At 44.4% G+C, this 13,634-nt stretch overlaps 1 protein-coding gene across 1 annotated transcript in view; it reads right to left on the bottom strand.

The window, feature by feature from the left end:
• DMAP1 (DNA methyltransferase 1 associated protein 1) overlaps window positions 1-13,634 on the bottom strand; it is a 29,862-nt gene that overhangs the window by 13,458 nt on the left and 2,770 nt on the right. Inside the window, exons 2-7 of the mRNA XM_005423114.3 lie at window positions 13,401-13,492; window positions 12,809-13,004; window positions 8,351-8,509; window positions 7,072-7,239; window positions 5,938-6,123; window positions 2,958-3,029 (exon numbers count right to left, since the gene is read on the bottom strand). Of these exons, the coding sequence (XP_005423171.1) occupies window positions 2,958-3,029; window positions 5,938-6,123; window positions 7,072-7,239; window positions 8,351-8,509; window positions 12,809-13,004; window positions 13,401-13,492 (873 nt within the window). The remainder of the gene's footprint in view (window positions 1-2,957; window positions 3,030-5,937; window positions 6,124-7,071; window positions 7,240-8,350; window positions 8,510-12,808; window positions 13,005-13,400; window positions 13,493-13,634) is intronic.

The following is a 13,634-nucleotide window of genomic DNA, read 5'->3' as shown; positions in this document are numbered from 1 at the left end:
CCTACACATTTCTCTTTTCCTCTGGCTCTTTGGCTGTCTGACCTCCCAGCTGAGCAGAGCTGGTATAACAAGAAGTTTTCCAGAAGCAATGCTTAGGATTAATAACACACTTCTGATGTTATTCTCATAACACTGTTTTACTAACATCAAATGCAAAGGTCTAAAATTCTTCTCAAGAAACTCTTAGAAGGCTCACCCCTTTCCAAACATCTGCTACTGCCCCCTGTTCTCAGTGGCACCAAGGCAATACACTGCCTTGAATTAAGAGGAAGCTTTTCATAATGCCCAGCGTCCCACTGCCTTAGAGAAACTTGCAGTCTGTGCTGTCAGGAGGCAGAGGGAAATCCCATGCAGAGCAAGGGCACGGGGGCTGTGGCCTTCTTTGCCTGTGGCCACAGTCCCATGGAGAACAATGGGAGACTGAGGCCAGTCTGATAGCAGCCAGCTTGTCCAAGTCACTGCAGAAGATTACTCTTCAGCGTCTGCTGAAGGAGAAACTTTCAGTTATGAAGAATAATGGCTCTAAGTGACCATTAATCCTCACAGGGGGAGGAAAAAAACAGTCTTCAAATCCAGCCTGTCCATAAGATTGTGTAAGCTGTAATGACAGGGAATTTGAAGAGCCATGGCTATCGTCATAAAAACTACTGGGAACAAATTAAGTTGAATATGGATTCCTAACTTTTTCTTCAAGGACTCATTTCTATAAATTAATTTTAACTCAGATTTCAGACTAATTGTAAATCCTCAGGAAAAAAAAATCTCTAATCAAAGAGTAAGTGCTATTATCCTGGGGATGATATGGTACATTTTTCACACATGACAGAGGTTGAGCCCTGATCTCACTGCAAAATCCAACTTTACCTAACCACGAAAGGCATAAAGCACAGTAGCAAAGTATGAAACAAAGGAGGAAAACAGAAGCCTTTAGGTGAGGAACTCTTTAGATCTTCAGGCAAAAGAACTTACTGCAGGACAGAACAAGCTTTTAGAAATAATTTTTCAATGTGCTATGGGCAAAACATCTTATGCTGGATGTTGCCAGAGTATGAATTTCCAGCACTTCATTCCAATTCCTCACTTAGTCCTAGTCAGCCTCCACCCTGATCAATTCCACATCACTGGAGATCAGAGGGTTTGCCATATAAATCCCACAAGTAAAATAATTTGGATTAGCATGGACTGTCAACTCCATAACACTTGGCACTTCAGCACCTCTTGCCAGTTCAAAAGGCCTGTACTGACCTCATGTAATTAATTCTCCCCATCATGCATCTCTGAAGCAAGTGAGTCTAATAGGTTCCATTTTAAAAACAGGGAAGGCTTGGATAAGGAAGCCAGGTGACTGGCTAAAAGCCACAAATGAATTCATTTTTCTGGCTTAGAGTTAGGTTTCACAATTCCAAACAGCAAGGTGATGTTTTTTCACCTAGATCAGTGATGAACCATCTTTTTAATTCACAAACCACTGGTAATTCTAAGAACAGCATTTATCTCCTTAAAAAATTCAAGAAGAACATAGAAAGTTGCTCTAGGTCACTCCAGGAGCTTGGATACTGCAGGCTAAAAGTTGCTGAATCAGACTGCCATGCCTCAGCTTAACACTGCATCTTGTGAGCATTAAAGGGAACAGATAAAAGCAAGCAGCACCCATTTTCATGAAGGCTGGGATTTGAATTGCCTGTTTGGCACACAAAAAGGTTGCTGGCTTTGCCAGATGGTTTCATCACTGATACATTATTGCTCAGTTTCTCTTCCAGAGGGGGTAAAAAAATTAGAAAAGATCAACCATTACTTATTAGTTTTCAAAATCCAAATCAATCTCCATAAATTACTCTGTTTATCTTAGTGCTGGAGAACACATCTGCCACGTCTCAATAAATCTCAACACCTGCACTGCAATCTTGCTTGTCTCTGGACTGTGGTTTCCTCAAGGCTGTAGCCCCTCACTCAAACACGTATCCTGCAGATGGTGGCACTGGTACACTGGAGGGGCCCCTCAGCAGTGACCCTGCTGAGGCATCCCACCTCTAACACACACATGCACCAGTACATCAAAGCAGCATGACCCCAAACACATTTCTATTAACAGCCAGCAAGATCTGAAACCAGTCTGATATGAAAAGAACATTCCATAAAAACAGTCTTTTAAATTTATTGTGCCAAGTGAGGATGCCAGGCAAAGAATGCACTTATTCAACTTTGCTACAATAAAGCAATTAATTATTTTTTTTTTTGGCTAGGAAAAAAGCACAAAGTACTTGTATGGGCACACAAGATTTTGATATCAAGACTTCTCTGAAAACATTCAGTTGACCAAGCACGTTTAAGTTACTTGATATCCCAAGACTTGTGGCAAAGAGGCAGGTGTCAAGTCTTGCTGATATAAGAAAGCAATACAAAAACAGCAAGAAAGTTCTTTACTCAGGAGTATCTCTGCAACAGACCAAACATGGGGGCTTTTCCAAAAAATATGTTCTAAGATAATGTAAATAGAAAAGCTAAAAATTCTATGTGTTTGTGTTTCTGGCTTTTTTCAAGACAGAACCTGAACATGCAGTTCTTAATAATCTTAACTAGATAATTTTTAAGGTCCTTTCCAGCCCAAACCACTCCAAAAGAACCTCTCAGCTAGCAACACACATGCTCCAAGAGGCCCATTAGTTCTGGCTGTGAGCTCCGGACTAGAGAGCTCCATTTGGCTCTGTCACAGGTGTCTAACAGCAGAGCAGGCACACTAGTGACAAACTAGTGGCAAGTTCAGGTGCCTCTGCAAGGCAATGAGTTGGCTTCCACAGAGCCAGCATTCCAGGTTTCTGAGTCTCCGCATTTATGGAATTCCTTTCCTATTTTAGAGGCAAGAAGTTGACTTTCTTTAGCTATAAAAGGATGAGGAGAGAGCCAGGCAAAGTGAAAGACATTAACAGAGGTCCCATGGGAACAGGACAAGAGCCTACCCTCTGGCTCCGCAGCGTGACACCTGCAGATTTGAAGTCAGGAAACTTGATGCCAGCAGTCTCAGGAACAGCCTGAAAGAGATTGAAACAGGATGTGTTGATGGAGGAAACACAAGAAACACAACATTTCATATAGAGACTATCTGAAGGGGAAACACCATTTCCTATGACAGAGAACCACCTGCCACGGCCACATGTCAGAGCTGAGGCAAGAGGAAAATCCCGAGCAATGGGATTCAGTGGGAAAATCCCAAGCAATTCATTGAGAAAACTACTCAAGGCATCTTTGGAAAACTCAAACATTTTTGGTCAGTTGGTTTAAATGCACTGCTCTACACAGTGCATCTTAAATCCACCCACACAGAAACCCTGACCCCACATGGTATTTATACATATTTGCAGAGTATCATCCTCATCCGACTTTGACTCATTTCACTGATCAAAACAGCCCAGGACTTCCCTAAATCTTGCCTTTTGACTGTAAACTCTCAAAGGAATGAGCTGAGAAACCTCTGATCTGTACAGACCTGAGGCCACTAATGAGGATGCAAGGACTGCCCCCTCCCAGGGAGGCCCGCTATTCATCCATGTTTTGCCATTTGTCCACTCATTAGACAGTTTTCTTTCTTTCTTCATATTTTAAGCACAGCATTAAAATGCAGCAAAATTCCAAGTTTCTGCTGCTAACAGTAGAGCATTTTGCATTTCAATGAAATGGAAAAAATAAATACAATCTCTTAAAAATCTATGCTGATGAGCAAAGCAAAAGGTGAGCAGACTTTTAAACTATTAAACCAGGCTATCTGTGCAGTGAATGGTGTGGGTTCCCCTGAATGGATCAGCAATACTTATGATTCAAGCTAAGAATAGCCACAACCTCTGCAAAACACATGCACAATTGTGTTTTTCCAAAACCAAGTCACCTCAAATCTCCCCATTTCTTTGGAGGCAGCATTTGCCTTGCTGCTCCCAGATTTCTCTGCAGAGAGGCTCTGCAGCTTGCTCTTTGTTCCAGACAGGGCTGAGACAGCCAGGATGGCCCCAAGATCATAAGAGATGCTGAAGGACAGTAACTCAATTTCTCAAGTTCCCTGCCAATAACTCCCACATCCCTATCAGCTATCTCTAGGTCTTGGTCTTGAGGTGGCACCCTGCAAACCACTCTGCATGGCCAGGCATTAAGATTATTTCAGTTATCTGTTGTCTGTCCTATAAAGAGAGGACCTGGGAAAAGACTCCTAAACATGACCATGAAGGAAAAAGTATTCTCTAACGACCAACAGGGCTAATGAACTTGTAGAGATCACCTTGATCTTTAGTAGGATACAGCCTCCCTGCTTGCCTTATTAGAGACAAACAAGGCTGCAATCAAAAACCAATCCTCTCTGCTTCCTTTGCACAAAGTCTGGCTTCCAAACTCCCTGAACTCTGCCCCTCAGCCTGTTGCTGAACACCCTGACACAAGCAGTGTGGGGAAATCAGCATCACTGCCTCAGCCAAGCCAACTCTGACTTGCATTCAGCAATAAGCAATTAAATGGGTTCTTTTGCCTCATGTGCCTGTACAGCCTGTACATGCTGTAAACGCTTCAACCTCAATTGACTCTTTGCTAAATGATTTTCCTTTGTTGAAATGATGCTGATGCAGCTCCCGATTCAAATTCTTAGTTAAAATGCAATTTTTTTCTTAACATTTCCTGGCTATAGTTGGTAATTGACTCCTAATGGACTCTGTCATGGATGAAATGATGCTACTGCAACAACAGAAACTGCTTCTCTGCCCACCCTGGTGTGCCTATGCACTGCATGCCTGCAGACAGGTCCTAGCCAACATTTAGGGGTGGACTCCCTTGCCTTGGCATCCTCAGCATCTTTCCAGCCCCGTTCTCTAGCCCCCTTTTGTTCATTCCCACCAGGGACAAACTGCTTCCTTTACAGGGAGATATGCCAGCCATGGCTGAGCCTTCCCAGAACAACCCTTTAGGGAACTCAATGCACAAGGTGCCCAGTGGTATTATTCTCATCACACAGCAGGGACACACACAGGACATGACACACCAGAAGAGTGTTTAGAGGATGTGGTGGCCATTAGGCACAATTCAAGCAATAACTGTCTAGAATTCACTGCTTCTCCCCACTCTCCGTACAGAATCTTTTGGAGAAAAATTACTCAAGTACTCTCTGTTCACAAGGTGGAGGGACAGGAATTCCCAGGGACTCGCTGGAAACATCTGAGACTTTTTTAACAGCCCTTTCCTAATAAAGGTGCTGAATTTGGATCAGTCCATGCTGTCCACCTCTTTCCAGTAAGGGAAACTGAGGTGGCACCAAATGTGAACTGAAAGCTGTGTTCTGGGCCCCTTAGACTGCAGCTGAGCTCATGGAGAAATAGCCAATAGCTCCCAGAATACAAGAGTCCCACAGCAGGGCTGCTCTGATCACAGCTGAGGGTCAGGAGAGAGGCATGTACTGAGCTTGGGGAGATGCTGCTGAGATCCAGGAGCTGGGGAGGAAAGGAAAACTTGAACTAGAAAAATAAGGCAGGTGAAAGACAATGGGTTTGTGGGCCAACCCTACACAGCAGTAACAGAATACACTTGGAAGAAGAAGGGAGAGAGATGCTTCTCCTTGCCATGATGCATTAACAGTTGGCATTATTTCATCTCTTTTTTCAGGCAGGGAAAGATAAACAGGACTTAAACCTGCATTTTTCAAATGGGAGAGAGACTGAGAGCACACCGCTTAAACCAGCATTTTTCAAATGGGAGAGAGACTGAGAGCACACCGGGGACTCAGACAATGGCTGCCTTACACCAATCTGCCTTCCAAAGATGTAACCAAAAAACATCTGCCAGAAGGCAGCCAGCAGTTACTCCCACCACCCAGAAAGGGCCTGATACCCATAGGACTGCTGCAGAAAACATTACCCAGCCAGAGCATAAACAGGGTAAAGGGGACAAAAAAGAAAGATAAATGTTTACAGGCTTCTCTGTCTCTTTCTTCTGTGGCAGCTTCTTCTTGGGAGCCTTGCGCTCAGCACGCCTCTGCTCAGTGGTGGTGTCAGCAGCTGTGATGAGCTTCTGCAGGTCTTGGGTTCTCTTTTCTCTCTCTTTCTTCCTGGTTTCAATTTTACGGAGCTCCTGGATGAGGTATTCTTCTTCTGCCACCTGCAGACCAGAGCACGTCAGGGCAGTCAGAGAGCAGAGGAGGCCTGGCAAGGCAAGGGGGCCATCTACCGATAGCAGCTCTGCCCTGGGCCAGCCCCGGAATGATTTTATGCTCCTGCCTAACTTCTTGGATTTGTAGCGCATGTTACACTCCATAACCTTACCCTGCACCCACGGCAATGCCACTCTACAGCCTGACAGGTACTGTATCACAACATTTATGATGCACCCTTCAACAATCCATAAATTACTAATCCCATCTTCCAGAGATCAAAAGCACAGAAGGGTTAAAAAGCCCAAATATGCTGCAGTTGCAAATACAGTGTTGTGAAAAGAAAAAAACTCCCCTCCCCAGTCATAGCATATAGAACCTAGAGCAGCTATGCCTAGTACTGACACCTGTCAGCGGGGTGAAGAAGCAGAGTAAGTCACATATGAACTTGTCCTTGGAGGGAACTAACTGAAAAGGATGCTCTCCCCAGACTATGGAGAACACACTTTTTTAATCTCTGAACTGTAGGACCATTACATAGCTTCAACACAGAGAAGAACTAAGCATGTAGATTTAGTCTTTGATGCTTTCTGGAAAGATTTTTACTCTCAAATAAATAATTCTCTCTCCATGAAACTCTGGTACTCATGATGACATTGAGAATTTGCTTCTATCAGAGGACTAATAGAGTCAGTGCCATTGAGAAGGTCCTGGCAGTTACCAGAGACCATTACTCTGCTCATGTAGACCCTTCTCCTGGATAGTCAGGTTTCTCAATGACTGTCCTTTTAACCTCCTTAAAGGGACATTAACCCAACAACAAAAGCTGTACTCAGGTGTTGCTTTTTTTCTTGTGCAGCCCTTCTTTACCTTTCCCACCCTCTGGCCTGCATCATATACCTCCTGGTTCAACCTATCAATCTTCTGGAGAAGTGATGCTCTCTTCCCCAAGTTACCTGCTCTGGTGTCCTATTGTAAAGCCTTTCCAGCTGTTCCTTCCTTCGTCTCTCATGGCCAGCATCAAAGACTGGGATTTTTAGGTCTGTGCCTGGAACTGCATGAATGTTTGCCAGCTTGGCACAAATGTGGTAATACCGTTCCTTCAGATCCTCCACTGACCTTTTCTGTGGAAGACATCACAGGATGACAACATTATGGAAGAACTAAGCAAAACCTTGTGCAGCAGCCACCTAAGGACCACAAGGATGTCACATACAGTACAAGAGACAGTGCCTGGGAGGAAGGCCTAGCAGAGACCCTTGCAGTGCCAGGGTAATGACAGTGAAAGAGGAGTTTCTCAGTGAGCTGCAGGAATTAACTGCCACAGGTTCACAGCTACCACTTTAAAAATACCCACCAAAAGATCCAACAGTGCTAAGGGTTCAGAGACAATACAGCACTGGAACATCCCAAGCAGTGAAGATAAAAGGATGCAAGGAGCGTTGAGAGGAGAAAGCCTGCAAGCAGGAAACTGCAACAAATGTGCAGGTCTCTGAGTTGCTCTAGACAATGGTCATTCAAGTCACAGACAAGGTATCAGCAGCATCTACTGCCCATGATTTCATGAACTGAGTTGTGTTCCATTAATCCAAGCCCAAAAGATGTTTGGGGTGCTCAGCTGGGCATACTCTTGTTATTTTACTTTGCTCTTCATGTGAGCATTTCAGAGCATAACAAGGAGCTGTTCTGTAGATGTCACATCATTCCCTATGTCACCAGGAGGCATGGAACCAGTATAGTAGATCAGCAATCATGACACCAGGGTTGCAATTTCAGACCACTGATGGTCCCTGTTCCACAGCAGAGATGATGGAAACCTGCACCATGTCAGACCACAAGTCAGGAGCAGCACCAGGGAGAAGTCCCAGCCCCCAGGGTTTTAGTAGATCCTTCTCCAAGGGCCTAGACTGAAATACAGAACACCTAGCCTGCTCAAATAAACTCCCCAGCTGCCTTATCTTCAAGGAACAACGAGCTGTTCTCCTGGCAGACGCAAACCTTCTAACTTTCTAATAAAACACAACAGGGAATGAGAACAAGTCACAGTGGATTTAATTACAAACAAAGCAAACAGCAATGCCTCGTGCTGGAAATTCAATATTCCTTGCCACCAATAATTCATTCTTTTTCCCTAATTAAGTTGATATAAAGGGTAATTTGGTCTTTCAAGTGCAGAAAACCCTGCCCATGCCACAGCAGCAGGTTGCTTGCAGCAGCTTGGCCCTCAGGACTCACCTTGAACTGCTGGTGATCGTAGCGGTCATGAATGACTACAAAGCGCAGATCAAAGCGCCGAGCCAGGTCGAAGAGATGGTCTGTCTCAGCTTTGGTCCACGCGTCGTCGTGGAGATACATCTGGTACTCCTGCTCTGAGTATGCAGGAACCTGCACTGTCTGTGGAGAGAGAGAAAACCATGGTAGCTCTCGTGCAGCACTACCCTCCTCACTGCCAAGATACCTGAGCCAAGAGCATGAGCACAGCACTGACAGGAGGGGGCTGCCAAGACCCTGAGCAACGAGTCCTGATAGGAAACATGATGAGCAGGAAGAGGACTTGAAATGGAGCAATGTGTGATCCCAAGGCCATAATGTGACATCCAGGGAAGCCTACCAGGAGGCTGAAACCTGTTTCAAATGGTTTACACAGGCAGAGGTCAGCAACCCACATCCTGACTATGGGTTTCAAAATTTCAGGCTAACATGACAGTGAAGCCAAGATTCAGGCAGCCTCCCTGCATTCCTCCCATACAGCAAAACCAATACCTTGGCACAAAGTGCTCTGACAGTTGACTCTTGGGTTAGGACATGCTCACTTGTACAGGAAGAACAGGAAAGGCAAGGGGCAGTAATCCCCAGCCTTTAGCACACCTGCTTTGATACTCAGACTACTTCTTTCATGTTTGGTGCAGACAGTATCATGAAGATCTGAAAGACTGTGTACTGTACAACTGAAGGCCATAAACCTGGCAAATAACTTTGTCCCTCCCTTTCCCACAGATCTTTTCCCCAGCAGAATGACAGAGCCAAATGACAGTCCAACTCTCACAGTGTCCCGGTGCCTAAAGGACCAAGCCCACACTCCTGTCCCCAGCCTGGGCCTGCTCTGCAAGGCCTCTATCCAGAGCACAAGTATCACATGAGTACTAAAGAAACAGCAAAAATATTTACTACATTAGGGGAAATCCTAGCATGTGGTAAAGCAAAAGTGTAAATAACCCTGTGCTTTCCTCCCTTATTGCCTCTCACTCCCTCCTGCAGCAACACTTTGCTCAGCCTGAGGAGGTCCTGCCTCCAGAAGAAAACAGTGTGCATGCAAGCAGGTGTGCCGCAACACCACTGTGGTTTTGTGTCCTGTCATCAGGAAAGTCATCCTCATGAACTCCCTACAGCTCAGAGGAGCATTTCTGAGCCTCCAAGTAACAGCTTCTTTAGGTCTACTGCCCTTCCTCTATCACTTAGACACAGAAATTCAAAGGTGAAGCAGATCTCTTGGGGATGCACTGAACCCCAACATTCAAGTACCACCTCCAACAGGAGCAAAGCCATCTTACCAGACACTGTAAGGACGTCCCATGCACATCATGAAACAAAATAATTTCTAGAGGAGAGCACACACACATGAGAAGAGCCAGCAGGGCCCTCTGCAGTGGATAGAAGGGAAGGTGGCAGATGCCTCATCAGACAACAGAATGTGATAAGAGCAAAGACACTTCCAAAACACTTCCTCAGCCCCATTCATGGCTGCTCAGGTGAGAACCCCTGAAAGAAATCAGAAGATGGGAGCAGATGGAAAGCTTGAGCCAACCACGGGCTGACAATACATTCAAATGTAACATAACCACGAAAAGGCAAATATGATCGATCCCCAGAGAGGGATTTCCAGCAGAAACTGGCAGTGTTTCAACTGCACAACAAGAATACTGGCAGGAATACCAACTCCAACACTACTGATCCCTGGTCAGGAGAGATGCACTGAAATGGAAACAAGTACAGAGAAGAGCATGAGTAATGGGGTGGTGAGCCTGTCTTCCTACAGCAGACTGGAAGAGAACACAGCCTAGCAAAGGAAGTCTGAAGGAGAATCTGACTGCAGGCTTCAAGTATGTTAGATGAAATGAAAGGAACACTCATGGGAAGAAAAGAACAACTGAAATAAGAACAAAGAAATTGACTTGCAAAGAAATGGCAATTTAACATGGAAAATTTAACCTGGAAATGAAATGGAGCAAAGACAGCCTAGAAGAGCTTCCCAAGGAAGCACAGGGGCAGGAAAAGCCAAGTGCTATTCAAAAGGAACTTGATCAGTTTATGAAAGGGACTAGATTGTGGGAGGACCTGAAAGAGCCAAGAGGAGGATTCAATGGCCCAGAAAACCTCTCTCAGTCCAACATTTCCCACTATAAATTCACAAAATTATGAGTATTAAATTAGCTGAAACTGCTCAGGATCCTGGAGCCACAAGACAGCTCAGTGAAAACATCAGCACAATGCCTAATAGAGGTAAAAATTCAAACTGAACAGTAAAAATTATGAGAAAAATAGAGAAAAACAGCCCACATAAATCCACCATGCTCTTGTAAGTGGAACACTCACTCCTAGTCCACACAAGTTAAAAGAAAGGATATTTGAGAACAAGAGAGTGCACAGGAGGGCATGTCACATTACAGAGAACACCGTACACAGCAAGGACAATTTACTACATCATGTAACACAAGATCTCCGAGGGACTAAACCTCAAGGCAGCAGTTTGAAATGAGCAGAGGAAGCACCTTTGCACATCACACAAAATTAACTTGAAGAACTCATTAGCATGGGTTACTCACGAAGAAGCTTTCTGCCCTGAATGTACCTAGCAAGAATTATTAAACACAAATTTCAAATTAAGAAATCCTTAAGCTAAAGACCACCAGAAAATAGGAAAATATGTATTTGCCCCATTCTCGTACTCTTTCACTAAGCCTTTACTGATGGTAGTCAAAAAAAACCAGTATTGGCTGAGAGAGGGCTTTGCTCTGACACCAGCAAAGCTGCTTTTATACTCCTATTTCACAGCCTGAAACAAGGCTCAGTGTACATGGTGAAACCCAAGTTCACATTTCGGATCTCACAACAAAGAGGAGGGAATTGTATTGGAGACTGGAAGCACAGAGAAAAGGGAAAGTAACTGAGCAGTGACCCAGGAGCTTGGTTAAAGAGCTTGAGTGACCAACAGGACAGTCTACACAGGAAAACAGGCTCATGCCAAGGGGAGAGAAAGATTCAGGCAGAGGTATCAAGTATGTGAGAAGAAACACACAAGAGTCTGGAAAAGTAAGTAAATTTCCTCTGATAAAGCAAATATCTGCAAAACTCTTCATCAGTGCCTTCAACTTTCTCAACTACAGCACCACAAGGGTAACGACTTGCTCCTGATATTAGGTAATTGTGCATTTGCAGATGGCAGAGGTCTGTACCACTAATCTAAAGGTTACAGCCTTGCTGAAGGCTCTTCTGTCAGCTCACAGTACCTGATAAAGTTAAGGAAACGAGAATCATGTAATTAAAACACCCAGATGTGATGTGTGGCCCCCTCTGATAAACTCAGTTGAACTCAGCCAAAACCAGTTCCAGCAGTAGAGTCTTAGCGACAATTAGCCTCACAAAGTTTCACTCAGACAGCTAGGTAGGTGCCTCGACTAAGTGAGTCATACTTCAGACTTCCACCCCAGACATCAGAGAAGAGATACCACAGGAGGCTCTTACCAATGTCCCAGCTACAGGAAAAGCATCAGTCAGAGCTGGAGCATTCTAACATATAAGGTCAACCAACCACTTAACTCTGCAGGAAGCCAAGCTTTGTTAGAGCTGATGCTCTGTGGGTTACAAACTTAAAATATTGTATACGGTTACACACAAGCAGAGCTTTTGTGGAATCATGTTAGCACATGGTTTTCTCACTCTTTCATATTTGCATCATGAAGGGAGTTAAATTACATTACGGAAGCACCCTAACTCTGCTCCTTCCTAGCTCTGGAGGTCCTGACTTTGAAGTATAAATCTTGATGTAGTTTTCTTTGTGCATACACATAAAAGGCACAGCCACTCAAAGCAGATACATCTGGGACAAAAGACAGCAGGAGATTACAACAACACATTGTGACAATTTAATGTAAGATGCAAAGAACAGGGGACTGCACCACACTGATACCACGAGAGCAATTTCAGAGGGAACGCAAAGTAATTCAGCATCTGTGCTGGAATCTGGCCAAGAGGTTCCAAGCCACCTTTTTGGCCATGAAGCTCAAGCCATTTTTTTTCATACTGAGCAAAATAGCAAGATTTCTGACTTTTATGTCTCGCTCAGAATAGAATACCTTTTACTACCCTGAGCCTGTAATCAGGGGGAGAGTGTTGGTCAGGAACAGAGGTAGGTAACACAAGTTCTCCTCACCAAATCCATGACTGCACACCTGAAACACCAGGGTCTCTACCAAGCTCTGACCACATACAAAGCCTGCTTTGCCTGAATGATTTGGAGACATCAGTCCATGGTCACATGCTTGCAGGTCATGCTACAATTCAAAATGCAATTACCAAATTTAACTCAGCCTTCACATGTTGAAAGAATCAACTTCCCGTCTGGACAGCCAAGAAACTGAAGGGTATTTTCCAGCTGCTGTTTATATGCTTTTGTTTGAAAGTGCTCCCACTTACTTTATTAAATCTGGCAAAAGGGTAATCCTTCCCTTCCTCTGCTGCCCTCCTCCAGTGGTAGAACATGGCTCCATCTTTCCTCGCTGGGTTGGTGAAAGGCATCCACTTCCAAGGCCGGACTTTCTTGGAGCCCAGTTTTGCTTTGACTGTTCGATAACCCTGAGTTGTATCGCTTGGCAGCAGCGGAGGTGCATCCCTGTGGTGGAGAAAAGTGCTGGTGATGAGAAGCAAGGAGCAGTCCAAGACAAAACCAAAGAGATTTTAGGCTCAGAACTCTTTTTGCAGATATAAAAGCAGGTGCTACTCCCAGTTGAGATTAAGAAAGAATTAGATACAAAGGCTAAGAGCACTGGCTTGGCTACATTAGACTGTTTGCCTGTATCTAATTAATTTCCTGTATCAAGCAAACCCCTCAAATTTAGAAGAGGGAAAACATACACTGTCCATGACTAAGAGAAGAGCACAAGCATGGGCCAAGCACAAACGGGAATCAATCTGGGAAGCAAGACTGCCACTGGTTTCAAGAGGATGCTGCCCTGCCACCAAAAGCCCACGCCACCCCACAACCTGCACAGATGACATGTGCTCTTACTTTTTGTCAGAATAGAGAAGTGCATAAACTTCTCGGTGCATTCCTTCTGGCCTCTTAAATGTCAATGTCTCTGAGGATTTCTTGGATTTTTTCTGAAACAAAAAAAATCACATTTTAGATTCAGAAGCAGAAATTCCTGAGGGAACATTAAAACTGTATAACCTGGTGCCCTGTGATGGTTTTTACTTTTATCTGGTTTTGGACACCTTGAATTTCTCCAGGAAAGTGCCTATT

This window comes from Geospiza fortis, unplaced genomic scaffold (genome assembly GCF_000277835.1).
Source record: "Geospiza fortis unplaced genomic scaffold, GeoFor_1.0 scaffold333, whole genome shotgun sequence".
Lineage (NCBI taxonomy): Eukaryota > Metazoa > Chordata > Aves > Passeriformes > Thraupidae > Geospiza > Geospiza fortis.
This window is presented reverse-complemented; position numbering and strand designations above follow the sequence as displayed.